This window comes from Myotis daubentonii, chromosome 14, assembly GCF_963259705.1.
Source record: "Myotis daubentonii chromosome 14, mMyoDau2.1, whole genome shotgun sequence".
In the NCBI taxonomy this organism is placed as follows: Eukaryota; Metazoa; Chordata; class Mammalia; order Chiroptera; family Vespertilionidae; genus Myotis; species Myotis daubentonii.
Window position 1 is genome coordinate 49772489 of NC_081853.1, and position 27165 is coordinate 49799653.

Below are 27165 nucleotides of genomic sequence, written 5' to 3' on the forward strand. Positions count from 1 at the left end.
TGTAACAAACTGATTTTTGCAAACCAGGTTCCTCATTCCAAACCTCGAGATGTAATCAATACCTTTGTGATATTTGCCTATATAAGTCTGATGTTTCGGCCAAGAGGGCCCTACGAGATTTGGAGAGCAAATTGCCCCCTCTTAGTCCCAGCTTTGAAATAAATGTGGCTCCTTAATTCGACTTCTTGAGGGGTCCTTGTGTGATTCGCAGGGTACAACACAACACTACCTCAGAATCTCTGGGGCTGGAGGTGGGCTCGGGTCCTCTCTATAATGAGGGGGTTGGACTGGCTGATCTTCGCAACCTTTCTGGTTTCAAATTCTATGACACCGTAAGTGATCAAATCGAGGTGATATCCATAAGGGAGACAGGAGGTGTGGATGTAAAAGAAACCCACCTACAAACACTTGGTACCTGCAAGAGAAATGTGGGAGGGGCTATGAGAAAGCTTTGTCACAAGACATTTTGGGACCTTGTTGCAAGATCGTGAGTTCAGCGATCTGCAGAGATTGGCAGGGGCAGTTGGGGCTTTTATCTCACCGCAGGCATCAACCTGCGACCCCATCCACACTCCACTTGTTCTTCAGAAAAACAAGAATGCCAGCAGACAAGATTTAAACCGCTGAAGGGAAAAAGGCTCCATCTTCATTCTCTGTGGCCCAGGTGGTTGGGGGATGCCCTTGTTGATTGCTAACGTGGCCACAAGGGGGCAGTATAGCACAGCGTTCTTAACGAAGGCCTTTCCATTGAACCACGTTCGAAAAGGACTTCTTTCTACACATATACTTAACAAACCAAGTTACCACCTTCAGAAAAAGAAGCAAAAATAAATTCCTGAAACATGACAGAATTGCAATGGCACAGAACTTACCATCAAATTAAAGAGCAAGAATATGGGGCCGAACGTAAAGAAGAGTTGTAAAAATGCTTGAAGAAAAATTGGGCACAATTATGACCTGTATAATTTAACGTATTAACGTTTGGCGATGTTTCGGAAAAAACACAAGCAAGGTTTCTGCAGTGGATTTTACTGAAACGCGAAGGCGCTAGGGAAATGCGTTTCGGTTTTGCCTTCTCTGTCCCTCCTGGCCAGGATGGTTCGGGAAGCTCTCGCATTGCCACTGTCAGCCGACAGGTTAGACTAGCAGGGAGGGCAGTTAGATAGCCCACCTTATGCTCCTCCGCTTCCGTCTCCACTTCTAGCCTCCGGGGTAGCTGGTGGCAAGTCGAATACCTCCATCAGAAAGGTTACCCTTGGAGGTTGACGTTCATGTTTGGTTGTCTGTTCTTCCCTCCGATAGAAAACAAACGACTTGTAAATGTAATCGTAGCAGTGGAAGTGCCAATGCATTTTAACTTAGAGCTGTTTAAACTTGAGAACCCTTGGAATACAAGTGTAAACGGAATTCCAATTTACGAATTTGTACCTTATTCCTCCCTGCTAAGGACTGTATGCGCGGCATGTGCGCACTGCCCTCCTTGGCAGGGGCCCCTGTGTGGAGGAGCAGGGTCCCTTCCCCCAGGGGATGGTGAATGGAGTCAGAACTCCTGAGAAGAGTAGGCAGTGGAGGGTCCAGGCCAAGGAGAAGGGAGGAAATGGGCGGAAGGAGCTCATGGGGGCGGGCCCTGGTAAGGCTGCAGACACCTCGGGCAGCTATTTCTTCATGTTCATTCTGGAGTCACTTATTAAGATGGAAAGGAGATAAGAAGTGATGTATCTCGGCCCTAAAAGTTGACACCTTCCAACCTGCCCAAACAGCTGCCTTCATCGTCTGGGACAGGTCTCCCTTGTCCCTGACCCCGTCCCTCTACTCTAACTTCAGGCCCCTGTCCCTTCCTGGGCTCATGCCTCCTCTAGGCCTAGCAGATGGAAGGCGGCCCTTCAATGCTGTTTGGGCGAAGTTGTCTTAAGAGCCAGCTCCAGCTGTCCTTGTCTTCTGCGCATTTCACCCACGTCCCAGTAGGATGGCTGCTGGCTCTGCTGCCACCTGCTGGAAGGTGGCAGCACAGCAGGCTGCAAACCTGGAAACCAGTGTGTTCCCAACCGTGAGTGTACACAGACGTCACCTCTACCTGGCCCACCTGGGCTCTCTGCGGATGGGACGCGTGCACAGAAATCCACATGGGCGTCCTTGCCATCACGCAGCCAGGTGTTTGAGAGAGACTGTAAGTGAACAAAAAGCAACCTTTATAGCAACCAACCTCCGCCTCCCGCCTCCCATTGCCTTCAACTCAGCACTGCAGGCCCATGAGGCCTTGGCGTTAGCTAGCGCCCTCATTTGCAAACACACACAGCTGCCGAATGCTTCAACACACATGGGGTGCTTTTTTAAAACAACAACAACAACAACGTGTCAACTCTTTTATTTGAGTCATAGAATTAAATTGGAAATTGAACCATTTCCAGGGTCAGTTGCTCAGAAACTCCATCCTGGAGGTAGCATCGTTAAATACAAATTATTCTGGAAATTTGACCCAGGTACCGGGTCAACTTTTTAAACTATTCATACTATTAAAAAAAAAAATACAATTCTCAATACATGTGTGAAATTCTCCCAGTTACTTACAAAATGCTATCACAATTTAAGTGCTAGTGTCTAAATGGACTCTTCACTGAAAGAACAAGAGTATCATTTAGGGTGGTTTTATTAGACACATTTTCTTCCAAGCAATTTGTAACTTTCTATATACATACAAAGACCATATATCTATATCTATCATCTATCTATATAGATATAGATAGATGATAGATAATAGATGATAGATGATAGATGATAGATAGATAGATAGATAGATACAAAGATATCAGAATGTCTGAATCAAGCCAGAGGCTAGAATCATATGCTACTTATGCCCCCTCAACCGCCTTAAGAGGGAAAGATTAGGTACTTCAGTCACTTCCTGTCCACAACCACAACCCACAAGGTTCAGGTTTCAGAGTTTGAGAAAAAATCATTAACACCTCCTATTTTTCTGACACACTCTCCCGGGTGATTCTCACTCCTGTATGTTTCCTCACCTAATGTTGACTACCATGGTCCTAGCGACTGCAATTCAAAACATCCTCAGGCATGTGCTAAGTAAGAAAAGTAGCAACTGCAGAGAGGAAAAAAAGCCCCATAGTTCTCCCTTCCAAATGGGTAACTCTCTTAGAGTTTGGGTACGAGTTGTCTGGAGGAGGCATCGTTAAAGAGTATCTAAAGGCCCCACGCGCAGCCCGAAACACAGAGGTTGATCAATGGTACTTTTTGTGGCTTATGCAGCGGGCGGCAGCCTGTTTCCAAATGAGTGAGTGTCTTCTCCTCTCCGCCTATTGATAGGGTTAAATCCGGAAGACATGCTTAGACAGTGTGGGGGAGGGAGGGGGGTGGGGTGGGGGGGGTGTGAGCGTGGCAGGCAGACTCTTAGTCATTTGGGCTTCCCTCACCTCTTGGCTCAATGCTTATAAAGCTCTGGGCTTTCATGGACTATGTAGGTTTGCCTATCTGAGCTGGCAGTGTTCCTGGGCCTCAGGCACACGCGTTCACACACCTGTCGCTTCAAAGCCTCCGGGAGATGCCTGGTGACTGAGCTGGGGCGGGAAGGATGCTCTGAGAGCTGGGGCATCAGTGAGAGACAGCCAGAGTCTGTCCGCACCAGGCGGCGTGCAAGCTCACAAGACCCACCCCTCCTCTCCCACCTCCCCTTCCTGCTTTTCACCTAAACCTCCTGGAAGCCTCTTTTGGGGCATCTCCAGTCTGCACGTTGAAACCTAGGGTCTCTGTGTGCCCCTTTGCCCCCACCCCAATCTGCCCAGCTCTGCTGACTCTTACCCTAAATGCTGTGAATGTACTCGCCTCCACCCCACCCCTGCCTGTGCCGTGACCTCAGCGGAGGCCTCCTCACCCTGACCTGCATGTTGCTGGTCCCCCTGCCCTAAATGCTCACCTTCCCAGGTCCTCCTCAGGGCACCGGATGAACCCCTGCAACGCTGGCCAAGGCCCCTGCTCTACTGGGGTATGTAGGTTCTTCACACCCCAGCCCACACCTTCCTCCCAACCAGTCACACAGCTCTGCCCTTGCGTGCAGCGCCTGCAGCTTGGGGCTCAGCATCCCTCTCTTCCACCAGCAGTGGGTCCCCCGGCCATGGACTCTCACCTGGGCCTGAGTGCCTGGGGAACTTACTGCCCACCTTGGAGGGAGGTCACACGAGGAGACAGCCTTTCATAACTGACCACGTCCAAGTCTCTCCTCCCCACGCAAGACAAGGACTGATCTACAGACATTTACAACCTGTCCATTGCCTTGTGCAGGCAAGAAACTATTCAGCACGTGTCTTGATTCATTTTGTTGTGCCTGGTCAGGCAACCAAACTCAAGCATCAGCAATTCTTGGGGGACAATTTTTTATAATAAACTTTTACAGGGAAGGGAGCATTCGTCGATTGCTGAGGTCCGTGGAGGGCAGATGACAAGGGGCTATTTCACCCACTTGTTTTGGTTCTAGAATGGAAGGGCAGATGCCAAATAGATGGGTAGATCTTTGGCCTTCTATGACAGCCACTTCCTTTCTGAAATAGCTGCTCCCACCCCCAGCCTGGGGCTAAAAACCGAGTGCAGGTCACAAGCCAACAGAGATGTCCTGCTCCCCCGTGGAGCGTGTGTAGATAGAGCCGCCGCGCTCGGGGGCCTCTCGCTGGAAGATGGGGCAGCGTTTGAAGAGGTGGCGGGCGATGTGCTTTTGGAAGAAGTCTGACAGGTAGTTTCTGAACTTCTCCCCAACGAAGGCGTAGATGATGGGGTTGATGCAGCAGTGGGTCATGCCCAGGGTCTCCGTCACCTGCATGGCTTGGTCCAGCCGATTGGAGCTACTGCAGTTGTTCAGGCCGAAGAACTCCTGGAAGGTGTTCAAGAGCAGGACGAGGTTGTAGGGACCCCAGAAAAGGAAGTAGACGATCATGATCACGAAGATGAGCCTCATGGCCTTGTGCCTCTTCTTTTCGTTGCGACACCGAAGCAGGGTCTTCAGGATTCCCGAGTAGCAGACGACCATGACCAGCAGGGGCAGGACCAGGCCCAAGAGGACCATCTTCAAGGTCTGGAAATTCTTCCAGAAACGATACTGACTGGTTGGGTAGTGAGGGCTGCAGGTGCAACGAGACACCTCTTGTTGGGATTTGGTGAAGATGATTCCTGGGAGAGAGGCGAGCACGGCCACCACCCAGGTGACCCCACTGGTCACCACCCCAAACGTGACCGTCCTGGCTTTTATAGCAAACACAGCGTGGACGATCGCCAGGTACCTGTCAATGGTCAAGAGGATGATGAAGAAGATTCCGGAGAAGAAGCCGATAAAATAGAGGCCCGTCAGAAGCCGGCACATGGCGTTCCCGAAGACCCACTGGCCGGCTGCGTAATGAGCCCAGAAGGGCATGGTGAGAAGGAAGAGCAGGTCGGAGAGGGCCAGGTTGAGCAGGTAGATGTCAGTCATGCTCTTCAGCTTTTTATAGTTGATCAGGATGAGGACGACCAGCAGGTTGCCCACAAACCCGAAGATGAACACCAGCGAGTAGAGCGAAGGCAGCAGCCTGGCCGCGATGTGCCTCACGTTGGTTTTCTGGCAGGGCTCTGACATGCTGTAGTCAAGGTAATAGAATGTGGTTGGCACTTGATCCATCGTGGTTGGCACTCGATCCATCATGGTTGGCACTTGATCCATTGTGCTCAGCCCTGTGGATACAGAAGCAGTGATCACTGATCAAGCCCCAGAAGCCACCGAGGGGCCCACCATGTCTGCAAACGCTTTTACACATGAAGGAGGCCCTAACATGGATACATAAATTTCTACATTTAACTGAGCTCCTTTTTTTTGGGGGGGGGGGCACAGAATGAACTCTGAAAATAAAGGGAAAGCTTGCCGCTAGCTTCCTTGCTTATTCGCCCTGTTGGGGAAACTCATCAAAGGACCCATAGCCACATGGAGTGGCTGAAACTTTAATAACAATTTCAAGAAACGGAGCCGGGCACCATCAGTCCAGCACTGCCTTGCAATCTACACCGAAGCTGCCATTCCCTGGAGAGGGCTTCCGTGAGCATCGCCTCGGGCGTGCTCTGGTCATTAGGTTTCCCAGGGTGCCAGGCATGCCAACCACTAAGCTTCCCTGAGGCAACTAATCCTCAAGGTGACCCAGTGAGGCAGGTCACGTGACTGTTCCCTTGTTGCAGACGAGAATCTCCAAGTCCAGAGAGGAGGCAGGACTTACCCAAAGACACACGGCTGGGGAGCAACTGATTCGGAACCCCCGGCAACCTACACTTACCCACCATGTCATCCTGTCCCTCACTCCTTGGTGAGAGAACCAGCGGGCAGGGCCATCAGCTTGGTCTTGGTCTCTCTCTCTCTCTCTCTCTCTCTCTCTCTCTCTCTCTCTCTCTCTCCAGAACAAAATGGGCTTGCGGATGCTGGGTCCCTGAGAAGGTCCTAAGAGCCAACATCCAATTGTAACATACATTGTCCCCTTTCCTCTGAAGTTTGTGTTTATAGTTCCTGAGTTGCGATGAGTAAGAGGTCTCCACATCCACAAGGAATGGCCAAGTGGGAAATGTTCCATCTGCCACCACCCTTCCTGCCATAGCTCCGTTCCTTCGCAACCCTCCGGCTCGCCCCAGCTCCCCACGTTCCACTTCTGGCCTGAGAAGTCTCTCTAATCCTGGGCAGCTGGGGAAGAACATCTCCCTTTAAAGTTCTGAGCCAGAAAAAGGAGCACACACGAACCTGTGCTGTGAGACTCATATGTTAAAGGGAGACTTTGATATTTGTAACGATATTAATTTGGGCAATTTTCAGCCTTCCTCTCTTCTGGGGGAAAAAAAAAAAAAAAACCACACCAAAAGAACCAGACTGAGATGCAACTTCTGGTGGGGCGCATGTTCAGAGGGCATCCTGCCGGGGGGGTTTGTCCTGATCAGAAGGTAATCGCTACCCAGATTTCGCCAAGAATCCCCTCTCTGACAAAGCTTTCTTTTGAAAGGTCGGGGCTTCCAAAGAAATAATACTGTTTCCTTTAGAATTTTTCATTCATAATCGTGTTTTGTATCTTCGATGTTATCACCGTCTGAAACTCATTCTAAATTCTAAGCCTTTCCTGAGCGTCGAGATGATCGTTTAAGATAGTCCTTTGAGCACCTGGTGCTTGTCTAATGTCCCCTATGGGCTTCCTGTAAAGGCTCGTGCTCATCACAGACGCTGGGCTAACTCATAGGCAAAGTGACTGAGAGGTGACTTACCGGGAAGTTTCTGGTGGGGACGGATGTCTTAGCTCTTCTGACCAGCTGAGCTGTGCAAATCAAGCATATAGCAGCAGACACACAGGAAACTTAAGCAGCTTCTACTTAAAGGGGGGTGGAGTTGTAATGCCTACGTATATTGCAGGGCAAAAAAAAAACACATAAAAAATCAGTAAACAGTTCTCCTTTTTCTTTTCCTTTTTCACTTGAGCTTTAAATAGGCTGGGGAGTAGATTTCTGGTCTGCAACGTGGGCTTCCCTAGTTACACTGTTTTCTTCAGGTTCCCTGCTCATCCAACTACACAGCGTCTGTTAGGGAACAGAAAGAACGGGAGGATATTGGAACTAGAATATTCACATGTATCTAGTGAAACGCCCTCGCTTTACTGAAAAACAAAAACAAAATCCCTGCTGCCCGAGGGGCAGATGATGTGTGCAAGGCCTCAGGGCTTGTCAGCGTGAGGCCCAAAGGCCGAGGGCCCCATCCTCTTCCCATTTGTTGTCAATGAAGCCAACTCAAAACGACTTGAAATTGAGAGGGGAATCCTTCATAGTAACCCCGTGCCCCCCTACACCCGTCCTTCTCCCCACCGCCTTGCCTACTGCAACTGACACACTCAGCACCCTGAACGGTTTTTCTCTGTAAACGAAAACAACTGGTTCCCTAAAGCATTTTAACTGTAGGCTCACCTGTGAGCGAACCCCGCTGCCCGCCTTTCTCTGGGGTATCTAGAGGGGCACGTCAGTACGAGTTTTCACTCTACCTCTTCACTGTTTTGCAGCCCTCCGGCCCCGAGGGCATTGGTGGGTGCGTGTACTGTGCCAGGTATAGCGGTGGCGGAGTTCCCACTCCCAGAATACAACCTATCTGGAGCTGTGAGAACTTTTCAACATGAAATGGGCAGCAAATGCCAGAAGAATAGGGTCGAATTCAGGACTAGATGACAATACTAGGCGGTCACATCAAGCTTTCTTGGTGGTAGGTGACTTAGCTAAAAGCCTCAGTTGTTGCCCGCCTGGCTTGGCTCAGTGATTGAGCATCGACCTATGAACCAGGAGATTACGGTTCGATTCCCAGTCATGCCGGGTTGCGGGCTTGATCCCCAATGGCGGGGTGTGCAGGAGGCAGCCAATCAATGATTCTCTCTCATCATTGACGTTTCTCTCTCTCTCTTTCCCTCTTCCTTCCTCTCTGAAATCAACAAAGATAGATGATAGATAGATAGATAGATAGATAGATAGATAGATAGAGTGGTCTCTGGGGTCCTTGTACTAGTTTAGAGCTGCTTAGTATCAGCAAATGAGAAGCTGAAAGAGTGAAGCTGACGCCTGGTGCCTGGAGACCAGGGGACGCCGGGAAAGCATAGGGATAGCCCCCCAATCCAGAACCGCCCCGCGTGGGCACATATGTTTGTGTGACCACAGAGCCCAATGGCTGGTCACCCTAACCAGGACAGGGAGCCATAAGGAAAATGTCCCCCCGTTCATCCTGTGTGTCATTCAAGCGGCAACGACTCGGAACCATACCCTGCAGTCATGTTGCTGGATTTCAACCCCAGCGTCGCTATTTACTATGCGACCCGAGCAAGTTACGGAAACTCTCCAGGCCTCAGTTTTCTTATCTGGGAAATGGGGCAACAAATCAAACACACAAACCTACTCGATAGGTCTGTGGTCAAGATCGAGTGATACACAGACCCATAGACACAGAGAACGAGCTACTGGCTGCCCAAGGAGCTGGGTGGGGACGTGAATTAAACAAGGGAGGGAATATTCTAGGTGGCCTGTGGTTTCTCAGCAGGGCTTAGGAAAATAATGTTAATGTCTATCGCTTCTATTGTGCTTATTCTGTGCCGGGTGGGGGGGCGGGAGGGGATATCGAATGATGTGACGAGTATAGGTCCTTTTGCAGATGCCTGTCCTCTGTGGGTTAGTTAAGCAGGGAACTATAAAGGTGCTTTAGAAAGAGTTCACAAAACGGGTAGCAAAGAAATGGATGTAAAATGTCACAGAAGGCAGGTGCAGCTTTGGTTCTGGTGTTTCCTGCTAATACACTGGTGAGGATCTCAGATGCTGCTGGACAAACCCTACGTTTCTGCAGGAGACAGTGGTTGTTTCAGACTTTCTCACATGGAGCTGGGGCTTCGCTCCGTGTTGGTCACTGGGGTGGCTGAGGACCTGACGGCGTGCTCACCCCTAGAGGGCAGTGTGGAGCAAGGAGCAGGCTCCCTCGCCCACACTGTGGTGCCCACTCACCCTGTGCTCTCGACCAAGAGACTTCCTCTCTAGGCTTCCATTTCCTCATCTGTCCAGTGATGTCTCAGGCCTGGGGGCCCGGAAGGCAGCTCCCCACTTAAATAGTGAATGACTCCGGACCACGGTGGTTTGGAAAATACACATTAGATGGGAATAGGCGGAGACAAGGAATCACAGCTTAGCAGGGTGCCTGACCCCCTCCCAGGTTTCTGGGTCCAGAGGTGAGTTCAGGTCAGCGCCTGCGATAGGGGTCCGTCCCAAGATACACAAGGGAGTGAGAACCAGTGGGAAGGTAACTTCTTCAGCATTTCATCAGCGAAACACTGTTCTGGATATAACAATGACAACAAATGAGCAGTGTATCCTGTGATTTTGTTTCCTGGTCTCTGCTTCCCTTGTCACTCGGTCCCTCCCACTCTCCAAGGCTCCCATCCTCAGAGGCAGGGCATTCAGACTTCCCGCCAGAAATGGCCTTTTGACTGCTCTGCCACTCGCTTCCGTATGATGTCCGTATTGGAGGGTGTCTCAGGCCAGTCCTTAAACAGCTGCTCTACATCTGGTCATTGCCCCCAAGCTCCAAGAGTTGCTTCACGCTCCATACCCAGGCCATCTCTGGACCATGTACTCAGAGAATCGTCCACAGGATGAGGAGAACATCGGTCTTCTCCTGGGGTTCGAGGGGCCACCTGCTTGAGCACAGGGAGCTCAAACCTGCCACACAGCAGCTCACATGAACATACCTGGGGCTCAAAGGGACTGTAGGTCAGTGTCAGTCAACACTGAGATAGGCTGTAAAAATAGCAAACGCATCCTTTAATTTTTTTAAACAAATGTCTAATCATAAATCCAACACATGCTCATTGTATGAAGTTGGGAAAAACAGGAAAATGGAAAGTGGGAGGAAATTAGGCATATTCTCACAATCTCAAAACAGTCCCTCTCAACATACATTGTGTTTTAATCCAGACCTTTTCTTACGTGTACCTTTTGGTTAATTGCCCTCCCATGTGTACCAGTTCCGGGTGCTGCTCTTTTTCTTATCAGACTAAAGATGGCTTTGTAGGCACTGGCTCACATTATTCAACGTCTTATATCAGGGGTCCTCAAACTACGGCCCGCGGGCCACATGCAAATACAAATATTGTATTTGTTCCCATTTTGTTTTTTTACTTCAAAATAAGATATGTGCAGTGTGCATAGGAATTTGTTCATAGTTTTTTTTTAAACTGTAGTCCGGCCCTCCAACGGTCTGAGGGACAGTGAACTGGCCCCTGTTTAAAAAGTTTGAGGACCCCGGTCTTATATAGTTCTTTAGCTGTTATTTTTATTGAGGTGTAACTGATATGCGGCCTAGTGCACTAGCCCTAGGCGGACAGCTGGGAGAGGCACCACGCAACCACCACCCAGATCGAGATGACAGGAAATGGCCCTGTCACCCCGAAGGCGCCCTTGTGCCCTGCCCAGAGACCAGGGCACTCTGACTTCTATTGTCAGGGATTCGATGTGCCTGTCCTTTAACCTCCTGTAACTGGATCCCAGACTCTGGCCTCCTTCCTGTCGGCTTCTTTTGTCCAACAGAGCCCTGTAAGTAGACAGCTGGGCGTTTCCACTGGTCACTGGTATGGACAGCTTGTTTGGATGTTGCTGTCAGTCTCTGATCTCCCCACCAAGGAAGACACTCCGGGTGTCCCCGAAGCCACCTTCACCAGGAGAGCCAGAGTCCCTATAGTCCTCGAAGAAAAAGGGAGAACCCCCGCACCCCCCTCCCCCGCCCACAACATGCACAGACACACACCCCAGCCAGGGCCACACTGTGTCACCGGTGTGCCTCAGCAATGATGCTGGCGTCCTGTGACTCCCATCGCCCTTCACCCTCTGCCTCAGACACCCGTCCTGAAGAGGGTTGGGAGGTCACCATGCTGTCCTCTATTCCCACTGTCTCTGTCCTCCAGACCCTTTCCAGGATAACCCCGTCCTCCAGCCCATGCACCATGCCCCGATGCCCTGGTAAATCATCAAGCCACATAGGCACGTGCAGACTGTCCACCTCACCCCTTGGTTAGACAAGGTGGAAACCCCCTAACTCCCCTGAAAAGTCTGCTCTTGGATTTTGGGTATTTTTTTCTTTTCTTTTTTTAAAATTGTTTTATTGCTTAAAGTATTACAAAGAGTATTACATATGTCTCCTTTTTTTTCCCCCCTGCCCTTGACAATCCCCTGGCCTCCCCTACCCCCCAGTGTCTTATGTCCATTGGTTATGCTTATATGCATGCATACAAGTCCTTTGGTTGATCTCTTACCCTCCCCTCCTGCCCCACAACCCTCCCTGGCCTTCCCGCTGTAGTTTGACAGTCTTTTCGAGGCTGCTCTGCCTCTGTATCTATTTCTGTTCATAAGTTTATAATGGTCTTTATTATCCATAAATGAGTGAGATCATGTGGTATTTTTCCTTCATTGACTGGCTTATTTCACTTAGCATAATGCTCTCCAGTTCCACCCATGCTATTGCAAATGGTAAGAATTCCTTCTTTTTTACAGCAGCATAGTATTCCATCATGTAGATGTACCACAGTTTTCTAATCCATTCATCTACTGATGGGCACTTAGGCTGTTTCCAGATCTTAGCTATGGTGAATTGTGCTGCTGTGAACATAGGGGTGCATATATCCTTTCTGATTGGTGTTTCTGGTTTCTTGGGATATATTCCTAGAAGTGGGATCATGGGGTTAAATGGGAGTTCCATTTTTAGTTTTTTGAGGAAACTCCATACTATCTTCCATAGTGGCTGCACCAGTCTGCATTCCCACCAGCAGTGCATGAGTGTTCCTTTTTCTCCACATCTTCTCCAGCACTTGTCGTTTGTTGATTTGTTGATGATAACCATTCTGACAGGTGTGAGATGGTACCTCATTGTTGTTTTGATTTGCATTTCTTGGATGATTAGTGACTTTGAGCATGTTTTCATATGTCTCTTGGCTTTCTGAAAGTCCTCTTTTAAAAAGTGACTATTTAGGTCCTTCGCCCATTTTTTGATTGGATTGTTTATCTTCCTTTTGTTAAGTTGTATGAGTTCCCTATAAATGTTGGAGATTAAACCCTTATCGGTGATAACATTGGCAAATATGTTCTCCCATGCAGTGGGCTTTCTTGTTGTTTTGTTGATGGTTTCTTTTGCTGTGCAGAAGCTTTTTATTTTGATGTAGTCTAATTTGTTTATTTTCTCTTTAGTTTCCAATGCCCTAGGAGCTATATCGGTGAAGAAATTGCTTCGGCATATGTCTGAGATTTTGTTGCCTTTGGATTCTTCTAGAATTTTTATGGTTTCCCATGGTACATTTAAGTCCTTTATCCATTTTGAGTTTATTTTTGTGTATGGTGTAAGTTGGTGGTCTAGTTTCATTTTTTTGCATGTATCTGTCCAATTTTCCCAACACCATTTATTGAAGAGACTATCTTGACTCCATTGTATGTTCTTGCCTCCTTTGTCAAATATTAATTGAGGATATTGGTTCGGGTCGATTTCTGGGCTCTCTATTCTATTCCATTGATCTATATGTCTGTTCTTGTGCCAGTACCAGGCAGTTTTGAGAACAGTGGCTTTGTAATACAACTTGATATGTGGTATTGAGATCCCACCTACTTTGTTCTTTCTCAGGATCGCTGCAGCTATTCGGGGTCTTTTTTTATTCCAGATGAATTTTTGGAGAGTTTGTTCTAGGTCTGTGAAATATGCCGTTGGTATTTTAATGGGAAGTGCGTTGAATTTATAGATTGCTTTGGGTAGTATGGACATTTTAATAATGTTGATTCTACCAATCCAAGAACATGATATGTTCTTCCATCTGTTTATGTCTTCCTCTATCTCTTTTTTCAACGTCCTGTAGTTATCTGAGTAGAGGTCTTTTACCTCTTTAGTTAAGTTTATTCCTAGGTATCCTAATTTTTTTGGTGCGATGGGAAATGGGATTTTTTTTTTAGTCTCTCTTTCTGTAAGTTCACTATTGGTGTATAGAAATGCCTCAGATTTCTTGGGGTTAATTTTGTATCCTGCTACATTGCCAAATTCATTTATTAAGCCTAATAGTTTTTTGATGGAGTCTTTAGGGTTTTTTATGTACAATATCATGTCATCTGCAAATAAGGACAGTTTTACTTCTTCTTTTCCAATTTTGATGCCTTTTATTTCTTCTTCTTGTCTAATTGCAATGGTTAAAACTTTTTTTTACCAGTTGGGTATTTTTTTCAAATCACTGTCCAGACCTGGGGTGGATGCGACCTTAGGTGCAGTGACAGAAGTCTAATGTACTGATTCAGGAGCATAGTAGGCTCGCTGTGATCTGCTCTCTATGCAACTCTGTGCATAACAGGATATTAGGTGGGACTTTGCCCATTGCCCCAGAACTGGCAGCTGTACTCTGAGGCTGAGGGCAAGGAGGTGTTAAGTACCCTGCAGTTCTAAGAAAACCACTGACACCTGGTCACACACCTTCCCCAGGGCTGAGTGACAGAACCAGCCCTGCCCCGCCCCCTGCCGCCCACCATGTCAACCCTCCCACTCCTGTCCCTATAAGGAGAAAACATGTGGCAGGAAAGGGTTGTAGAAGTGGGTGGGATTGGTGGGGAGGAGTGAGGGGAACCAAGGAGGGAGCTCCCAGAGAATCATATGAGGAAGGGGAGGCCAGCCCCGCATTTTCTTTTTTCTTTTTTTTCTTTTTGAGTAACAAGAATGTTTGTTTATTTATTTATTTTATTAAACATATTTTATTGATTTTTTTTTTTTTTTTACAGAGAGGAAGGGAGAGGGATAGAGAGTTAGAAACATTGATGAGAGAGAAACATCGATCAGCTGCCTCCTGCACACCTCCCACTGGGGATGTGCCTGCAACCAAGGTACATGCCCTTGACCGGAATCGAACCTGGGACCCTTCAGTCCGCAGGCTGATGCTCTATCCACTGAGCCAAACCAGTCAAGGCAACAAGAATGTTTATTAACTGGCTCCTACATAAAGCCCCAGTCCTGGAAGCCATCAACAGACTCCACGGCCTTCACTAACCTTAAGGTCACTGACCCTTTTTCTGCTATAGAAGCGACGGGCCCCACATTCTTGAAGGGGGTCCACTAGGCAGCAGACCAGCTGAGCAAGGGCAGAGGGCGCTGGAGAGAAGTGGCAGGGGAGACAGGGCGTGGCACTGGGGCAGCAAGGACATCCCAAGGATGTGAGAGCACCCAGGGTCAAGTTCAAACCTGCTGCCAACGCAGCAGCATCTCAAGAAGTTTCCAACCACAGTCACTCACCACACCCAGGCCCCCCCACCCCCCCCTGAGTTCTGTGATTGAGCATCGACCTATGAACCAGGAGATTACGGGATGCCTTGCAGAGGCCAGTCACCCTGCAGAGGCCAGTCACCTACCCAGACACTCTTCTGTCCTGCAAGGTGCCCCTTGGCGGCCTTTGCTGCTGGGGACTCTCACCCGAGGCCACTTCAATGTGTCAGGGACGTTTTCATAATGGGAGAAAGCCAAGGGGAAAGATGGGGTCTGGATGGCTTCTTCCCAGGAGGCTGCAGGCTCACATGCCTCCGGCTGCCCACACAAGGAAGATGGCGTGGGGTGGGCTGTGTCAAGCCCCCGACGCTACTAAAAGTCTCAGGATACCCATCCCGAGGAATGCTGCCCCTCCCTGGCATCCGCTGAACTCCATCAGCCCGCTCACATGCTCCCCCGGGAGAAAGGAGCCTGGCGGTGCCCACTTCAGAACTGGAGGTGTCGGCACATTCACACTGCACTCTCCCTGGTGGGGATAAATCCTGCCAGAGCTGTTATTACAGCGATGCAGGTCTATCGTTGTCAGTCACTTTCTCCTCTGGGCTCGCAAAAATGTTCACATCTACGTGTCTTGGTGCCCTGCAGCGAGCATTGTGATTTATAAATCACCCCACTCTCTCCCCCTCTCCCCCAAGCAGTGAGGTCAAAGGACACAGACATTGCCCGGCCGGTGTGGCTCAGTGGATTGAGTGTCATCCTAGGCACCATTCCCAGTCAGGGCACATGCCCAGGTTGTGGGCTCCATCTCCAGTGCGGGAGGCAGCCCATCGATGTTTTTGTCGCATCGACGTTTTTCTCTCTCTCCATCTCCTTTCCTCTCTTTCTAAAATCAATAAAAACATATTTTAAAAAATAGAATGAAAAGGGCACAGGCTTTCATATCTGACCCAGTCTGGCACCTCATAGATCCCCGGGTGTGTTTGCCACATTGGATTTCATTTCGGAAGCCTCTATCTATCATACGTATTAATTGGCTTTGTTGCTGCTTAGCAAACAACCCCCACAACTCAGGGGCTTAACACAGACGTCTTGCTGCGGGGACGTGTGGCCGCCGTGTGGCCGCTGTGCTCTGCTCTCTGTGTCTTCTCGTTTGGTCCCCAGGATGCCTGGGCGGAAGGAGTCCTGGTCTGGGACGTCCTGTCTGTGGCTGAGCAGGGACAGTTAAAGGCTCAGCCCAACCACTGTTCACAACGGCCCATGTCCCTTCCGCTCACTTACCACCGGCTGGGCCACCTGTGTGTGTGGGTGGGTGGGTGGGGGGGTCCCGCCTGCAGGTCACACAGCAAGGACAGGCTTGTGTAATCACACGGGGAAGGAGGGAAAAGTTGCAATCATCACACCACAGAACAACAAAGCAGGCAGTTTTTTTTTTTTAATTTTTTATTGTGGTAAGAGCCCTTAACACGAGGCCTACCCTCTTAACAGATTTTTTAGTGTACAATACAGGATGGCTATTTATAGGCATGATGTTGTAAAGCAGACATTTAGAACTTACTCATCTTGTATAACTGAAATTTTACACATGTTGCTAAATGGGTAAAGGAAATGTGATATATACAGAGCAGAATATTATTCAGCCTCAGAAGAGAAGAAAGGCCTGTAACATGGGAGAACCGGAGGACATTATATTAAGTGAAATATGCCAGGCACAGAAGGACAGGCACTGCCCGATGCCACTTACAGGAGATATTTAAAGTAGTCAAACTCATAGGTGAAATGGAGGGAGTGGTGGTTGCCAAAGTTGGGGGGAGGAGGAAATGGGGGAGTTTTTAACCAACATGTTTTTTTTTAAACAATATGATTAGAGCATTGACTCATTTTCAGAGTCATAACAATACCTACATTTCATCACCAAAACAGAATTGAATGCATTCATTGGGATAATACACATACCGGAGGGAGAAAGACGCCCCCCCACCCCCCGTCTCTAGCCATGAAACAAGAAAGCAAAACCACAGTAGCTCCCAGCCCCTGAGAGCCAGGTCCCGAGAGCCCGTGTTTCTTGCATCAGATCAGATGTGCACCGGGTACCGCGGATGCACATTCTTAACCCGGCTCACCCGAGACAAGGTCTTTGCTGACTTCGGTGAACTAATCCCCTTCTTTACAAGGAAGGTTAAAGCTTTGCCTAGGGGTCAGCTTGATTTAGGAATTCCCACTGGCCAAAGGGGACAATCCAAGCATCAACACGGACATGGACATGGACAAAGCTGGAAGCATTCAAATATGATTACGTCTACGCCTTCCTAGACTAACTGCTGCAAAACAAGATTCCTGGCAGCAAGTCAGAGAATGAAGACAGGGCTGGGCTGGGCTGGGCTGCCCCGGTGGGATCAGCTGCTGCTATTTAGGTCGGATGCCCGGGCATCGCAGACCGCCACCCCCCTGACCTACAGCTGTGTCTGCTGAGCTGCAGTCCAAGACTGTAAGCTCAAAGTCAGAATTGTCTCCATGACGAATACAGCACTTTCAGGCTGGGCGCAATAATAACTCTTAAACTGTAGGTTAGCGCATTCACAAGTTGTAGTTTTCATCTTTAACTTTTTTTTTTTAAATCTATTGTGTGTGTTTTTCCCCATTGACCGCCTCCTCCCCGCACCCGCTCCTCCCAAGCCTTTGCCACACTATTGTCTGGGTCCATGGGCTATGCATAGGCATATAAATTCCCCAGTTAATCTCACCCCCCAACCCTACCTCCATCCCCGTGGAAAACATTTGTATCTCCAGCCCCCAATACAAAGTCATCTTCATCGAGGCCGCCCTGCCTGCTGGTCTGGAGACACAGACACATGGCTGATGTGTGATTGGCAGTGCGGGGGCCTCTGTCCTGTGCCCAGGCCCCTTCTCCGTCCTGAGGACCCAGCCCAGGGCGCCCACCCACTGTCTTCCCGCTTCCCGGCCACTGAGGGGTCCTTGCTGTACAGTTGCCTTCAGGGTCTCCCAGGTTTACTCTCCTGGACCCTCCACCAACTGGCCTTTGAAGTAGGCTCGCCCTACGGGCCGGGGGTGTGAGAAGGGCTTTGGGGAAACAGGGCCAGGGCGGCTGGGAGGCCTGGAGAGGCAGAGGCAGCAGAAGCTGCACCGTCAGGTCTGCGACACGAGGCCTCGGGAGGTGCTGAGGGTCCTTTCTGGCCTCCCCCTCAGCTGATGCTGGAAACCTTCCTGGGGTGGTCTCACTCTTGCTATGGCCCTGCACCCCTGATGGGGGAACTCACTGGTCCCCACCCTTTTTCCTAATCATTGCCTCCCACCCTCCCCTTTCCCTGGCAAGACCAAGCGAGGGCTTTATTTTTCATCTCATTAGGGAAGGTGCGTATTTCACAAACAAACATCTGTGTACATTTTTATAGAGGGCGATGTGGCCCAAGAAACATGGGGGCAATGGGACAATAGGTTTAACAGATTTCAAAGGAAGGGTGCCTGGTTGTTGTAGATAGAACAGAATAAAGTGAGGATGTGTCATGCACTTACACCGAAGAGGATCATGGGACCCAAGCAAAGCTGTCAGAAAGTGAGTACAGTCCCTGAGCTCAGGACCTGGGAGGCCTTCGAAGTCAAACAGAGGTGGGAGGTGGGGCTCCGGGCCACTCGCTGCCTGGTTGAGCGAGCAAACCCCTTGCCTGCATCCCCACCCAGGCCCAGCCATTCTCACGCCTCCCTCCCCTGCACGTGGCCGAGCCCACTCACCCACAGTTGTCTCACTGGGCACTTGATTAAAGAGACTGATAGAATCAGAGCGAGTGAAGAAATGGTGAAGGCGGGGGCAAGAGCGTAAGCATCGGCAATGAGGCATTTTCCAGGAACTGAGACGAGCTGGCTGCAGTCAATCTCTACCCACAGCGCTTCTGGAATATGCCCTGAGTACACACTGGCTGTACAAGGAGTGACATAAGTCTGTCTCGGTACACGCAACCCTGAGGTTCCTGGGCACACACTTTAGAGATCTGCAGGTCTGTGTCGTTCAAAACCCCTGAGGCTTATTATCCTAGATAGATGGCTATCTCCCTTGAAAGTAACAAGCAAATTGCTGCTCATTTACAAACCCACTGAGACGTCCTGCTCTCCCGTGGAAGGGGTGTAGGTGGAGCTCACGCGATCGGCGGTCTCCCGGTAGAAAACTGGGCATTGTTTGCAGAGGTGCTTGGCGATGTGCTTTCGGAAGAACACGGAGAGGTACCGTCTGAACTTCTCCCCGACGAAGGCGTAGATGATGGGGTTGATGCAGCAGTGCGTCATGCCCAGGGTCTCCGTCACCTGCATGGCTTGGTCCAGCTGGCTGGTCCTCTTGCAGGTACTCAAGTCAAAGAACTCCTGGAAGGTGTCCAGGAGCAGGACGAGGTTGTAGGGAGCCCAGAAAAGGAAGTAGACGATCATGATCACGAAGATGAGCCTCACCGCCTTGTGCCTCTTCTTCTCGTTGCGACACCGAAGCAGGGTCTTCAGGATTCCCGAGTAGCAGACGACCATGACCAGCAGGGGCAGGCCCAGGCCCAAGAGGGTCCTCATGATCGTATGGAAATTCTTCCAGCCGACTGGGAAGTAAGGGCCGCAGGAGTAAACAGACTCGTCAGCTTGGGATTTGGTGAAGATGATTCCTGGGAGAGAGGCGAACACGGCCACCACCCAGGTGACCCCACTGGTCACCACCCCAAACGTGACCGTCCTGGCTTTTAAAGCAAACACAGCGTGGACGATCGCCAGGTACCTGTCAATGGTCAAGAGGATGATGAAGAAGATGCCTCCAAAATAACCAATGTGGTACATCCCTGTGAAGACTTTACACATCACGTTCCCCAGGGCCCACCAATTCGCGGCGGAATGAATCCACACTGGGAACGTCAGAAGGAAGAGCAGGTCGGAGAGGGCCAGGTTGAGCAGGTAGATGTCAGTCATGCTCTTCAGCTTTTTGCAGTTGATCAGGATGAGGACGACCAGCAGGTTGCCCACGAACCCGAAGATGAACACCAGCGAGTACAGCGGAGGCAGCAGCCTGCCTGCGATCTGTTTCACGTCGTCCTTCACGCAGGGTGCGCTGTCGTCCCCATAGTCGAAGACGGTGGTGGGGTCTGCACCGTCCACCCAGATGTTTATTGTAAGCAGAGAGTGAGATGTGGTCAGCATGTTGTGGCCGAGCTGGATCAACGTGTCATTGCCTCCCATCCTCCTCCGTCCTGCAAGCAGAGAACAAGATAACACAACGTAACTGCTCCAATTCTCCGTCTTAAACGTATTCTTGCCCCTTCAGCAGCATCCAGTCTTTGTCTTTGCTTCAAAGTCATCTCCTTGAAAGCATGCGTGCTAGTGTGCCACTTCCCTTTATTCCTAGTAGAGAAGCTCATCATCTTCCGCAACCGCTCTTTGCTAACACCACTGGCCACCCCAGAGCCCGACTCTCATTATAAGGCAAATATGCTGCACACTTGCTCTCTCCCTCCTCTGCAGATGACCCCTTCCGGGATGATAATCTAGGAGACTCTGCTTGAAGGCTCCTGCAGGCACTCTGCTCTGATAAGAGGGGCGCAAGAGAAACCTCGGCCTGACCTTCCCCTCTTGTAGCTTGGGTTGGTGCTTGAGACCGAGACTGAAGGACCCAGAGAAGTGGAGTAAATCTAAGCAGAGTCCCCAAGTCCCAAACCCACGCTTGTTATCTGAGAAAAGTGAGGCCCTGTGTTTAAGCCGTGATGAGTTGCCTTTTCTGTGACCTGCAGCCAAAAGTATTCTAACTGATAATCTACTCAACTTTCTGCCTTCATCATTTTGCCAAAATGACTCTTGCTAAGGTTGCCATGACAACCCGATATTTAAATGCCCTGGCTTCATTTCAGTTTCATCCTCACTGAGCCGTCCATCCTTCTGATGACTCCTTCCAAGTAAAACAGGTTAGCGCCTCTCACCACTTCTTGTGAATTTTCTTCGTTGGTGTCTCCTCCCCTTGCCCACACTGTAAGAGTCCCCAGGCACCATTCTTGGCTCTCACCTCTTTACCTTTTTCCTCTTCATTCTCGCTCCAGAGTTCTTCCTGAATCGTGTCACCTAATCTCAGGGTTCTAAGTCCCCTGAATACTGGTGCTTCCCAAAGCTCTGTCTTCCAGTCTCGTCTTTCACCTTCTATACCTCGGAGTGGAATTTTCCACTGTCTACTGTGTATCTCCCCCTGGACTTATTCACTTATCTATTGAGCGCCTCTTAGGAGCCAGGCTCTGTTTTAGGCATTAGAGCTACAGCAGTGGGCAAAGTGGGTATCATACAGGCACCTCAAATTCCACTTAGCCCACACTGCACAGCCCTGGAAACTTGCTCTGACCTGTGGATTCTTATTTGGCTGTTGTCCTTGACTACACTTCCCAAGAAGCAGAATTGGGCTCTTAGGAACCAGGTCTTAGGAGTCAGACAGACCTAGATTTGAATTCTGCTTCCAACTAACAAGTTGTGTAACTTGGGGCTAATTACTTCTTTAACTATCAGTTTCTTTATAAAAGAAACTAGTATAAAATATTAGCTAGGCTGGGCTGTCATGAAGTTGCCTGGAGACAAGGACTCAGTGCAGCACCTGGTGTGGAGACACGCTCTGTGTTGTTATGATGATGCCACATGACTTCTCCCTCATAAACTTCTACCTCTGAGATTCATCCCTCTGAGCCTCTTTCAATGGCCACTTCCTTGCCTCAGATGCTTCTCACCCTTGCCTTTGTTGTGGTCTCTCGTTTGCTCAGGGTTATTCCTGGCCGTGCTCCCTTCACTCTGCCTTCTCTCAAACTGAAACTGTATCGTGCCCTTCTCAGCTTAAAACCCCCCGTGGCCCTACGACGTGTATGTGATGGGACTGCAAAGGCCATGCCCAGACTACTCATCATGCTTTTTCTAAACTCACTTCTCAGCTTCACCTCCAATCCCTCCTCAAATGCCAGGCCCTCTGCTCCAGACATAGCCCTCTTCTCTCCATTTCCCCAAACTCGTCATTTCCTTCAGGCTTCCATGGTTTGCACATACTGGCCCTTCTGCCTAAAACGGCTGGTGAGCGCCCATTCATCCTCCACTACCTCCTGCTCAAATTCCCCTTCTCTGAAGCCTCCTCCTTTATTGTTGCATGCCTCTAAGTAAGCCCATATCACCTTATCTTCTACACTCTGTGAGCGCCTTGAGGTCAAGAACTAGATCATGTTTCTGTCTCCAGCTCCTACGATGGCACCTGGCTAACGGAGGCACCAATAAAAAGTATGTCGTTGAACATCATCAGGCTTGATTCTCAGGACTATTCTTTCTTTCCTGGCAGTGACTTTGAATTTGTTTGTATCTCCATACACATCTTACCTTTTATATGTTTATACATTCTTTAATTCCTCCTGTGATTGGTACATTTCACAGATCTTTCATTTCGTATCACTGAGCTAGATTCTTGAAATCTGCAGCATCTACCCAACGTCTCTGATCAAGTGCATCCATCCAAAGAATGAAAACTGTAATCGCTTGCAGCCTGCTAGTCCTCTGTTAAGCTCCAGGCTCTATGCTAAATACTTTTCAGGCATTAATTAATTTATTCATGGCAACAAATGTGTGAGGTAACGATGCATTTTACAAGTGAAGAAACGCAAGCATGGATGGATTAAATGACTTTCCCAAATCCACAAAGCAAGCAGTGGCTGGGCTGGAATTGGGACCCTGGGCTGTTCAATTTCAAAGGGCTCAGGGCTTTCATCTCATTTCCAGGCTCTGAGAGCAGAGATGGGTGTAAAGAACAGGTAACAGATTTTCTAGGTATTTTCCCATGCCTTAGAATCCACACTCACCACATGAACATGTCCACCGGTGCATGTACAAACATACCCTACCCCCTTACCTTGCACCCCCCCCCTACTCCCACTAGAACACAGGCTCCATGAGGGCAGAGATCTTCAGCTTTGCCATGAAGTATCACAGTGTCCCAGAACCCAACCCAGCACATAGTTGCTACTAAATAAATATCCGTGGAGTAAGTGGTTAACAGAACTAGCAGGCTGCAAGTGACAGAGCAACAGAATGCTCCACTGAGGACAAGATGCCCAGGTAATCCAGCGAGAGACCTTAGAAAAATGAGTATACTGGGGACCCACGCCCCTAAGTGCAGCAAGCTCTTGGGCGGCTCTGTATTTAATCAGGGTTTAGTTTCCTCTTCATATGGGAAAGTGTGGACTGAAGCAGTGGTACTCAGTGCCGCACTCCAGTATCACACAGGAAGTCTGGCAGTTAGAATTATCTAGCCCAGACCCTCGCTCTGATGATCCAGATCAGGGTGAGGGAATACGAGGGGGTGACTTGCCTCAACCCCTTCCACCGTGCGTTCTCTGCACTTTGTTGTTTACCTGCACTGGCCTCTCGAAGGCCAGCCGCCTGCCTGCCACCTTTCTCCTGTCACTCCAGCAACTTAGCTCCTACCGCAGCAGACACTTAGCGAGGTGGCTGAAATGCACTGGCCGAGGTGTCATTGTCAAGTGTCAGGACACGTCACCCAGAACCAATGAAAAGCTGCCTCTCAGAAAAGTAAGCCCCTCACTTCGGCCTCTGTGGGCCTCCTGGTTTAAGGCAAGAGGCACATTTTGGTTTGGAGCCTGGACTAGAGGGGGAGAAAATTCTGGGTAGAAAGTTCCAGCTCTTCAAAGCCCTTGGGAGTTGGGAGGGACAGAGTGAGAGGAGCAGTCGTTGAAATGCCTGGCTGTCCTCCCTTTCTTGATTGTTCTTTTTTCAGCGCACTCTCTGAATCACCTGGGCCCTGAGGGGTGGTCTCCCCCTGCTTTGCACTTCCTCGTTGTCAACATGGTCTCGCTCAACATTTCTGGGGCAGATGCCACCCTCCCCCGTCTCTTTCTACCTTTCTCACCCCCATGTTCCTGGGCTGTGCAGACCCTCAGAGTACTCCCAGTCCCTGCATCTCCAGAGCTGATATGCTCGGAGCCCATGATCCACAAAGTGATGGAAAATGCACGACTCACCAGGGGATGGCTTCTTCCAAGTGGCACTGGTTTGTCAGGTTTCTCAGCAACTGACCCAAGCAGATCTGGAGGTAGGAACTTGGTGTGCAGAAGTAGGAAATAAAGTTTCCTGCAGAGGAGAAGGCGGGGATACAAGAGTAAGGGTAAAGGTTTGAAGAAAACAAGAAGAGTCATGCAGTTCTTCTTTGCCAGCCAGGAACAGTGTCCGCTAGGTTGAGGCCTCCAGAGTAGGATTGATTTTGAAATCTTGCTTATGCAACCTTGAGAGTAAGTCAGACACACCCTGTACGTCTGCTCCTGTGTCTAACGACTCAGAGCTTCTTTGTTTTGTGGGTCTCTATATCTAGAAATCTTTCACTCTCTCTCCTGCCAGTGATAATTTGCATGAAACGAGCTAAAGAGAGCTTCATGAGGATACATGCTAGCCAGGGCTGTTGATGATGGTGGAGGAAATATAATGAGGTTTTATGTGCAAAGTGCCCTGGTTTCAGTGGCATCATGGATTTAAGATCAGGTTAGAAATTTCATTAAAGAGAGCTTTTTAATGAAAGGAAATGCTCCATGGTCTTTTGTGTCAGAGATATCCTTAGTAAGAAGGGTCTCGGTGATAGGTCTTACTACCTCAGAAGTTTTGTTAAAACATCATTGAGATTCTGTGGAAATGGTGGAGGAGGAAGCACCAGGAATCTCTCTCCCCACCTAGACAACAATTTTCCTGGGAGAATCAGTCTGATTTAACTATTTGGGAATCCTTGAGTCTGTTGATAACGTTCAGGAGTAGACTTGCATGGTCAATCCCAGTTAGCTTTGGTCAATTTCAGCTCCTAACACAATGGCAACTGCTCATCTCCCTGCACATGTTCCAGGTGGCCTTGGCACACAACTTGCAGGAGCCAGGGTGGGCAAAAATTGGACTCTGCTCTCCAGATATGAGGGAATCTGTGCTCAGATCACTGGCTGCTGATTCTGATCTCAGAGGTGCACAGAGGCAGACAGTCATTGCCGTTGCATTTCCCCCCATTGCTGCAAGCCCATCCTCCTCTGGCTGAAGTGACTTTTAGGAGATTTAAAGGGCCAAGTGCCCTTTATTTTTCTCTCCATTTTCTCTTTTTCCTCGTTTGGAAGCCAGACATTAAAGACCAGGAGATTTAAAAGCAACTGCAATTCTGGGGAAAATTAGAAAGTGACCCATACATACCCAAGGAGAGGCACAGGCTCAGAAGAGACCGAAGAAGACCTTAATTTCACACCTCAGGCTAATCCTTGGCACAGACACAACTTACAACAATTTAAAAATATAACAAAAACCATCAAACCCTGGAGAAGAGTTGTCATATTATTAGAATCAAATGCCCAGTTTTCAACAACAATAGCAAAATCATAAGTCATGCAAGAAACATGAAAGTATGATCCATTTGAAGGAAAAAAATCAACGGAAACTGTTCCTGAAAAAAATCTGATGGCAAATTTACTAGACAAAGACTTTAAAATAGTATCTTAAAGATGCTCAAAGAACTAAAGGAAGATGTGGAGGAAGTCAAGAAGACTATGAAAGAACAAAATGTAAATATAAATAGAGAAAACCCTAAAAAATAAGACCAAAAAATTCTGGAGCTGAAAAATATAATAACTGAAATAAAAAATTAATTATAGGGATTCAAAAACAGATTTGAGCAGGCAGAAGAAAGAACCAACAAACTTTTAGATAGGATAATGGACATTAGTGAGTCTGAGGAATAGAAAAAACGTTGAAGAAACGTGAACAGAGGTTAAGGAACCTGTGGGAGTTCCAGGGGCAAAGAGGGAGAGAGAAAGGAGCAGAGAGAATATTTGAAGAAATAATGGCTAAAATTTTCCCAAACTTGAAGAAAGACATGAATATAAACATTCAAGAAGCTCATAAGCTCCAAATAAGATAAATTCAAAGAGACTCACACCAAGACACATTATAATCAAACTTTTAAGAGACAAAGACACACAGATAATCTTGAAGCAGCAAGGAGAAATAACTCATCACATACAGGGAATCCTCATTAAGATTAGTAGCAGATTCCTCATCAGAAACGTAGTGCTATATCTGGCAAAATTGTCCAAGAGTGAGGGAGAAATCAGGGCATTCCAAAATACATAAAAACTGATAGAACTTGTTACCAATAGGCCTGCCCTGCAAGAAATACTCAGGGTAGTGAGGTGCCCAGTGACTGGCAGCAGTGGAGCTTTTAGGCCTATACTTGAAGGGTTATAGGATAAACAATATTCTGGAGTTGAGTTGAAAGTCAAAGGATGCAGCCATTACTAGGACATTGGCAACTCAGGAGAAGAGCAGGAGCAGAAAGAACCCTAACCTTTGGTTTCTACTCTGATCTCCTGCTAGTACCTACAAGTGCCTGAATGCACCAGGCAGAGGGATAAATGGGGAATCTAGGTGATGTAGCCCATAAATGTTTCTTGCAGGGGCTCAGAGTGGATCTGGGGGAGAATGGTAAATAACCACACAGCTATCAGGCCAAACTTTTTTTTTGTCCATTTGTTCTCACCTGGTCCATGTAGATAGTCAGAAAATTGGGAACCTGGGTAAGTATACCTTAGAATTCTTCATACACATGGAAAGAGTTAGGAAAGATGCTTTTCCTTAGGTTTGAGACTCCCATATCTACCTGTGGCACATGGTTTCTGAAATTCTCAGTCTAGAAGAGGAGGGTAGCGCTTGGAGCAGACTTTGGGGAAAGCATGTCACTAGCCTCCTATTTCTGGTTTGCCTGCTGACCAAGCAGGATCACATGAAAGTCATGGCCGTGATCAACTCAGGATGATCTGGGACAGGGATGAGGAGACACTCAATTCTTCCATTAACCAATGAAATAAAAATAGTTCATGCTTCTCCAAAGAAGAGGGAAGAGCCAGACCTACACTGGCCATGGGAAGTTTAACATTCTTGTTTATTTGTAGCAGCAGAGTTGAGGGTTAGATTACTGAAGCTGAAAGTTAGGTTTGTTCTAAGAATCTCTCTGCCCTTCCATGAATGATAGTACTCAAATAAAAACATGGGAAAGAGCATGGTTGGAGAGAATTACTGCTCCAACAAGAAGACAGGCAAGGTTTACAACAGCCTGAGGGTACTTCTATGCCTCCTTGTAACTTCTTTACTGTGATGATTTGTTTGTTGACACCTTTAGAAGATAAATTCTTACTTTTTTTTTTTTCAATACAGATGCTTTTGATGACTGTGGTTTCTATGGTTTGCATACTTCCTGTGACCTACTAAAATAGATTAGTGAGTTCTAGGATTTTACATCTTCAATTCTGGTTTAAAACAATGATCTGGACTAATATAATGCCCATAGAAAAAGC

The 27165-nt window shown here is 48.5% G+C and overlaps 2 protein-coding genes across 3 annotated transcripts; both read right to left on the bottom strand.

Moving 5' to 3' along the window:
* Positions 1–2773: 2773 nt before the first annotated feature.
* Positions 2774–7356, bottom strand: LOC132215670 (C-C chemokine receptor type 5-like). Of its 2 annotated transcripts, none has more exons than XM_059664299.1 (2): positions 7267–7356; positions 2774–5688 (listed from the first exon to the last, which is right to left on the bottom strand). In XM_059664299.1, the coding sequence occupies exon 2, from the start codon at positions 5678–5680 to the stop codon at positions 4601–4603; it is 1080 nt and encodes a 359-aa protein (XP_059520282.1). In that variant the 5' UTR covers positions 5681–5688; positions 7267–7356; the 3' UTR covers positions 2774–4600. The 2 variants fall into 2 exon arrangements, with proteins under 2 accessions (XP_059520282.1, XP_059520281.1); XM_059664298.1 differs by having other exon boundaries at positions 2774–5709; positions 7267–7326.
* Positions 7357–16216: 8860 nt separating this feature from the next.
* CCR2 (C-C motif chemokine receptor 2) lies at positions 16217–24105 on the bottom strand. The gene is made up of 2 exons (XM_059664300.1): positions 23815–24105; positions 16217–20019 (listed from the first exon to the last, which is right to left on the bottom strand). The coding sequence occupies exon 2, from the start codon at positions 20006–20008 to the stop codon at positions 18884–18886; it is 1125 nt and encodes a 374-aa protein (XP_059520283.1). The 5' UTR covers positions 20009–20019; positions 23815–24105; the 3' UTR covers positions 16217–18883.
* Between the last annotated feature and the right edge of the window lie 3060 nt (positions 24106–27165).

Excerpts from the sequence above, each read along its gene's own strand:
- LOC132215670 (XM_059664298.1), bottom strand. The coding sequence starts at position 5,698 with ATGGATCAAGTGCCAACCATGATGGATCGAGTGCCAACCACGATGGAT.
- CCR2 (XM_059664300.1), bottom strand. The coding sequence starts at position 20,008 with ATGGGAGGCAATGACACGTTGATCCAGCTCGGCCACAACATGCTGACC.